Source organism: Gouania willdenowi, chromosome 21 (genome assembly GCF_900634775.1).
Source record: "Gouania willdenowi chromosome 21, fGouWil2.1, whole genome shotgun sequence".
NCBI lineage: Eukaryota > Metazoa > Chordata > Actinopteri > Blenniiformes > Gobiesocidae > Gouania > Gouania willdenowi.
In genome coordinates, this window is record NC_041064.1 from 6947616 (window position 1) to 6953615 (window position 6000).

At 44.6% G+C, this 6000-nt stretch overlaps 1 protein-coding gene across 7 annotated transcripts in view; it reads left to right on the forward strand.

The window, feature by feature from the left end:
• LOC114455733 (alsin-like) overlaps window positions 1-5682 on the forward strand; it is a 31852-nt gene extending 26170 nt beyond the window's left edge. For 2 of the 7 annotated variants that reach the window (XM_028437116.1, XM_028437119.1), the window contains 8 exons: window positions 197-795; window positions 2753-2851; window positions 2925-3104; window positions 3176-3221; window positions 3310-3371; window positions 4131-4280; window positions 5199-5295; window positions 5393-5682. In XM_028437116.1, coding sequence (XP_028292917.1) covers window positions 197-795; window positions 2753-2851; window positions 2925-3104; window positions 3176-3221; window positions 3310-3371; window positions 4131-4280; window positions 5199-5295; window positions 5393-5437 — 1278 coding nt within the window. In that variant the 3' untranslated portion in view covers window positions 5438-5682. The remainder of the gene's footprint in view (window positions 1-196; window positions 796-2752; window positions 2852-2924; window positions 3105-3175; window positions 3222-3309; window positions 3372-4130; window positions 4281-5198; window positions 5296-5392) is intronic. The other 5 variants (XM_028437120.1, XM_028437123.1, XM_028437117.1 and 2 more) reach the window with 4 other exon arrangements.
• Window positions 5683-6000: the final 318 nt, after the last annotated feature.

Below are 6000 nucleotides of genomic sequence, written 5' to 3' on the forward strand. Positions count from 1 at the left end.
ACATGGGGAATACGACAAAACAAAACAAAAGGGGTTCATGGAAAAGCCAGTTTGAACAGGTGGGTTTTGAGTAATGATTTGAAGTTTGTAGTGAGTCAAAGTTTCTAATGGGCGGTGGGAGTGAGTTCCAAAGGGTGGGAGCGGCGATGAATCAGACTCAGTGACATACGTGTGGTTTTTTTTTTTTGCATTCCAGGCATGTGAGACCCCCCACCACCCTCTGGGTTGGCTGGTGGAGACCTTGGTGACCGCCTACAGGATGACCTACGTGGGCGTGGGTTCAGTCCACCGGCTGCTCCGTCAGGCTGTCCAAGAACTCCAGGCCTACGTCACACATCTGTACAGCATCATCAGGTCAGTGCTCAGCATCACTTGCACTCTCTGGATTAACCTACATGACACAGATCTTGTCAGCATCGTGCACCGGGAAGGCCTCGCAGTGGAGCTGCTCCGGCCACTGGAACCCAGTTTTATTCATCTGGGCTTCGCAGCCCTGCCGTGCCCGCTCGCACAGGGACCTGCATGGGGGGATGGCCTGTTCCAGCACCGTGCACACCGGCGCGTATATGGAGCAAAGGAAGAACTTCAGATCGGCCGAGCACTGGGCCTTGACCAGCGGGTCGAACTGTTGCATCTCCAGCCTCGCGTCCTCTTGGTTCATGTGGCCCAGCAGGTTTGGCATGATGATCTGGCTGTAGGCGATGTCGGTGCACAGCGGGATGGAGACGGGCTGGCAGACGCCGTGTTCCGGGACCGAGATCCTGCTCTCGCTGTTGTTGTGCTGAGCAGAAACGGGTGAGAAGAGAAAAAGCAGGAGCCACATGATCCGTTGCAACACCGAGTCAGTGGTAAACCTGGCCGCCGCCATAGTTGAGGAGGAGGAGGGGGGGACTTTGATCCTATTAGAACGACTTGAAAACGTGCAGAAACCAGATAAAGCGTTCAATACAGATCCAGATACAATCCTTGTGTGTAAACACTTGAAGTAAGACGAGTAGATGTCAACTTTAGATTCGTATTTATGACGTGAAATCCCAGAAAAACATCTGTCGTGTTATGACTTCTTAATAGTCTTTGTAAGTGACTCAAAGCAGTCCATTCTTGCCTCCCAGCCTGCTGGAGAAAAAAAACACACAAAAGTTCAGTTTTCTACTAGGAACGTCCACCAATCTCGTCGATTACACTCTGTTTCTGGTTATTTTAGCATAAAAAATGTGAAAAGTTAAAACAAAGAGGTTCACATTTCCATAGCTTTTCCAGCTATGGGCGGGTTGGATCCAGAGCTGCTCTCACTCTGTGTGGAGAGAGGGAGATGGTTTCCAGGCGCCCCGCTCATTTCACAGACCCCCTCCGGCACAGAGAGGGCTCCTAGAAACCGACCGCAGCGTCTCAGCCAATCACGGCCTTTGTTTTCCTACTGGACTCCTTCTTGATTGGCCTCCATGCCCTCACCGTTGATTACACCGGAGATTCTCCGGAAATAATCAAAGTCCCAGGTTAGAATTCTTAAACATGCAAATAAGGCGAAGTTTTTATCAAGAGCTTAAACATTTTCTAATGTTTTTAATTGACTACAGAGATGGGCAACTTTTCCTTTTGTTTTGTGTGTTTTTGGAGTTGTATTGAGTATTATTTTTGTCATTGTGTAATTTACTGTCATTTGGTATGCTGTCTCTGAGCCCATGGGTGTTTGTACGGTACATGGAAGCAGCGGTGGCCCCACTGAGATGGCAGGGCATCCACTTGGCCACGTATCTGGACTACTGGTTGCTTTTGGCACAGTCGGAGTCGGAGGCCAGGGCACACACGCGTATGCTGCTGTGGGTGGCTGCGTGTGGACTGGATCCGGTGCGTCATAGCGCACGGAGGGTGTTGGTCACGTCGTAGTTTGCCGAATCTTTGCGCCACTGCCGCACCCCGTCTCTCCTGACGCGTGGGGGGCCGATGGGCATCATCACGTCCAGGAAGATAGTCACTATGGACACCAGCCTGACGAGCTGGGGTGCGGTGTGAGAGGGTGTTGGAGTGCGGATTTCCAGCGCTCCCACATCAATTACTTGGAACAGGCATTTCTTTTCATTCCTCACGGGCAGCCATGTCTTGGTGAGGACCGACAATATGACCACGGTGGCGTACATCAACCGTTGAGGTGGGTTGCGCTGATCCTGTCGAGTTATGGTTACCTCCTCTCGCTGAAAGCGACACATATCCTGGGGGCCCTGAATGCTGGTGCAGACCTGCTGTCCAGGGGCACGCCGTCTTACGGTGAGTGGCGGCTTCACCCGGAGGTTGTGGAACGGATATGGGCCCATTACGCATGGGCTGGGGTAGATCTGTTTGCTGCGGACGAAAACACGCAGTATGCGCTGCTGTTCTCCCTCCGCAGTTTGGGGGCTAGTGCACGATTGACCATGCGTGCTGCTCTGTTTTCTCCTAGATTTGAAATTGTGTGTTATCACTCATTCATTCCATCATTGTGCTCTATTGTTGTTTTTTCTGAGCAAAATGGTGCAGTCAGACAGAGGGGGTAATTGGATTCAGAAATAAAAGAAAATGGGTACTTAGCCAAAAAAAGTTTGAGAACCACTGCTCTAAAAGTTGCCGTTAAATTTCTGATTATAAGAAATCACAAAAACAACTGAGGAATATTTGTAATTACAGTAAAAGCTTTTATAAGATTTAGTTGATTGAGTCTTGATTTGATTTATGTTTACTCTAGTTGATTTAAAACTTGATTTTAAATTGTTTGCAGGTTTTTGTTTCCAGGGTTACCAGAAGATGGCGGTATCATCCCAGAAGCTCCTGCTGCTTTTTCCCAAAGTAGAACCAACGCTAACCAGGCAGGGTACGGGTGAGAACACACACACACATTCACACACGTTTAATTATGTGGCTTGAATTAAATGTAATGGTTCCTTCCTCAGGGATTTGGTGGTGAGCGGCTGTTCCCTTCTCCTCCCTCTGCTGCTGCCTCGTCTCTACACGCCTCTCTTCACCCTCTACTGTCTGCCTGAGGACCAGGAGGAGAACCATTACTGGACATGTATCCTCCAACTCAACAAACATCCTGACCAGACACTGCTCAGCTCACTGGAAGTGCATGAGTGAGCGACCGCTACACACACAATGATTATTATCATTGATTAGATGTTAATAGTGGCTGTTACCACTGTAGGAAGTTCTGGCCACGGTGGATGTCCATTCTGGGTGAAGAAAAGCAGGTTGGGTACAAAATATTTATCATCTTTAGACTGTTGCACTATCCTCAGGCCTTATTCTGTCACGTTTCTCTCTCGATCTTCACCATAGATTGTGTCCAGCAGTAAAGACGCCTGTTTTGTTTCAGCCGTGGAGACGCTTCAACAAATCAGGTATCTGCAATCTGAGCTGGACATGTTACACTCACCACAGGAAATGGACTCATCGAATACTAAACTCACACTAAGCAGGAGCTCCAAATCCAGACCTGATAATTCTGATTGACATGCATTGAAGTGTTAACATCAGCACAAAGATAAATGTAACAAATAACTACTCAGCTTTGATGTTGTCTGACACTAAATTAAAAATCTGTGTTCATTTTGTTGTTTTTAACTCAAAACTGTAAGCTCAAGTCAGAATTCTGAGATCAAAGTCAGAATTCTGAGATTAAAAATTCAAGAATTCTGAGATTAAAGTCAGAATTCTGACTTGATACTCAGAAGACTTTTTTCTCAGACATTAATAATGATTGAAAAAAATAAATAATAATTGGGAAAAAAGTCAGAATTCTGAGATTAACATCAGAATTCTTTTTTTTTCCTTTTTTTTTCCGTGGCTCTAATCCTCTTCTGTAGTACAGGGCATGATGTGTTTATTTGAAAACATGTGGTTACACCTTTTTTTTCTTCTTCTTTTTTTAATGAGTTTTAAAGAAAATTGGTCAAATTTTTTACCTTTTTTCAATTAAGGTTACATTTTCTGAAATAGAAAAGTTGATTTTAGGATTATTTTCAGCCCAACTCTTCCTTAAACCTGCCTTTTTGAAGATGAAGATAATTCAAGATGTAGAAAGTCTGCAGGTGTGATCAGGAATGTAGTATTACTATATCATGTTTGATTATTGGTGACGTTTGTCCTGTGACGAGCAGCAGCACCTTCACCCCGTCAGACAAACTGCTGGTGATTCAGAAGACGTTTGAGGAGCTGACGCTGGAGGTCAAACAAATCCTGGACGACGACGTCCTGTGGTGCATGGACGACCTGTTCCCACTCTTTCTCTACGTGGTGGTCAGAGCCAGGTGTGCACGAGCAGACACACAGTAACACTGAGGTTGCAGTGTGTTCAGATTTGAACCGTCATATTATCCTCAAATATTACTTACACATCTTATTCTTAGGGTCAATCTGACCCCAGGGATATTTGCCTGTAGAAAATATTATTTTTCAGAATATTGTTGACCAAGTTTTTGTGTCAGACGCTTTTTTTATTTGTTGAATTCATAAATAACCCCTTGATATTGAAACATTGACCTGTTCTCTAGCGACACCATCAGGACAAACTTTTAAATTAGAATGAATTTATATTGAATAGTTTTCATCTAAATAATGACTACAATAGTATGACGAACCCTATTGGTTGTGGTGATGATATGACCTTTGACCTTTCCTGCAGGTCAAACATTCAGTTTTGTAGTCAGTGTATTTTAAAAATCTTTCATCCAAATCTTTTCTAATTTGGGGTGCACATTCATGACTTTCACAGAATGAGCTATATTAATTGATGTCAGTGCCCAACCTTTTCTCTCATAAACATATTTATTTACCTTTTTTGTAACATATTTGGGGTTATTCATTATAAAGTTTCACTCAACCCTCTTTTGTTATCCAGGCTTGGAACTTGCCGTGGCAGAGTTAAAGTTTTTTTTATTGCCTGTTTTTAGTTTTTTTGGTTGTTGTTTTTTGTGTGTGAGGGGTTTTACATGTTTGAACATTCACCCAACTCAACTCAAAAGTATCAACTCTGCACTTGTAAGGTTTACAAGGTTTGACAGGTTTTACGCCGCTAAAACAACAGCTTCTTGACTAAAGTCAAGAAGCTGTTGTTTTTTTAATGTTAAACATTGAATGGGGTCAAATTGACCCCAAGGATAATAGGAAGGTTAAAGCAGTGTAATATCACAGATTGATGCACTTAGTATGTTGTTTTTTTGTTTCAGAATCAAAACTCTGGGAGCAGAAGTCTGCCTCATTGAGGATTTGATGGATCCAAACATTCAGCACGGGGAGTTAGGACTGATGCTCACAACACTGAAGGTGGAAACACACACACACACACACACACAATGCACAAGGCCTGACCAACAACAGGAACGTGTTCATTCTGAGGGGTTTTTTTCTTCTTCTTCTGCAGGCCTGTTATTTCCAGATCCAACAGGAGTCTGCTGCTCAGCATTGACTGGTAGGGTGGTCCACCAAAACATGGTAAAACATAAAGTTTCAGATAACCTTGATTAGAACCCTGCCTTAGGTTCAGGTATCCAGAATATGATTTAGGAAGAATTTTGGAAGAAAAAGGAACTCCTGCGACTGTTTCGCATTATGATGAAAATCAGAGTCTTTGTTGACGATGACGTCAGGCCGTCAACACGGACACCGGTCTGTTCACCTATTCAACCATGGAGTAGAAGCTGTGTGTGACCACCTAGAGCTGTATGACACGGCCTTTATAACTGGGACCGGACTAGGAAGGATTTGGCGTGGAGGAGAATCAGAGAGGAGGTGGTAGTAGCAGGTAAAAGTTCTCTCTGTAGTTTTCATCTTTGAAAATCTGCACTGAGCTAGCATAGCATTTCAGCAGGCAGTGAAACTCACCGAGTTGGATGTGTCGCTGGTGGGCGGGGCTTTGCTTCAGACGCGCATATGAAGCGAATGGGGACATTTTTTGATCCTGCAGAACATTTTGTGCGGCAGATGCGTCCGGTGCCGTAGAAGACGCATTTGATGTGAACGCAGCATTAG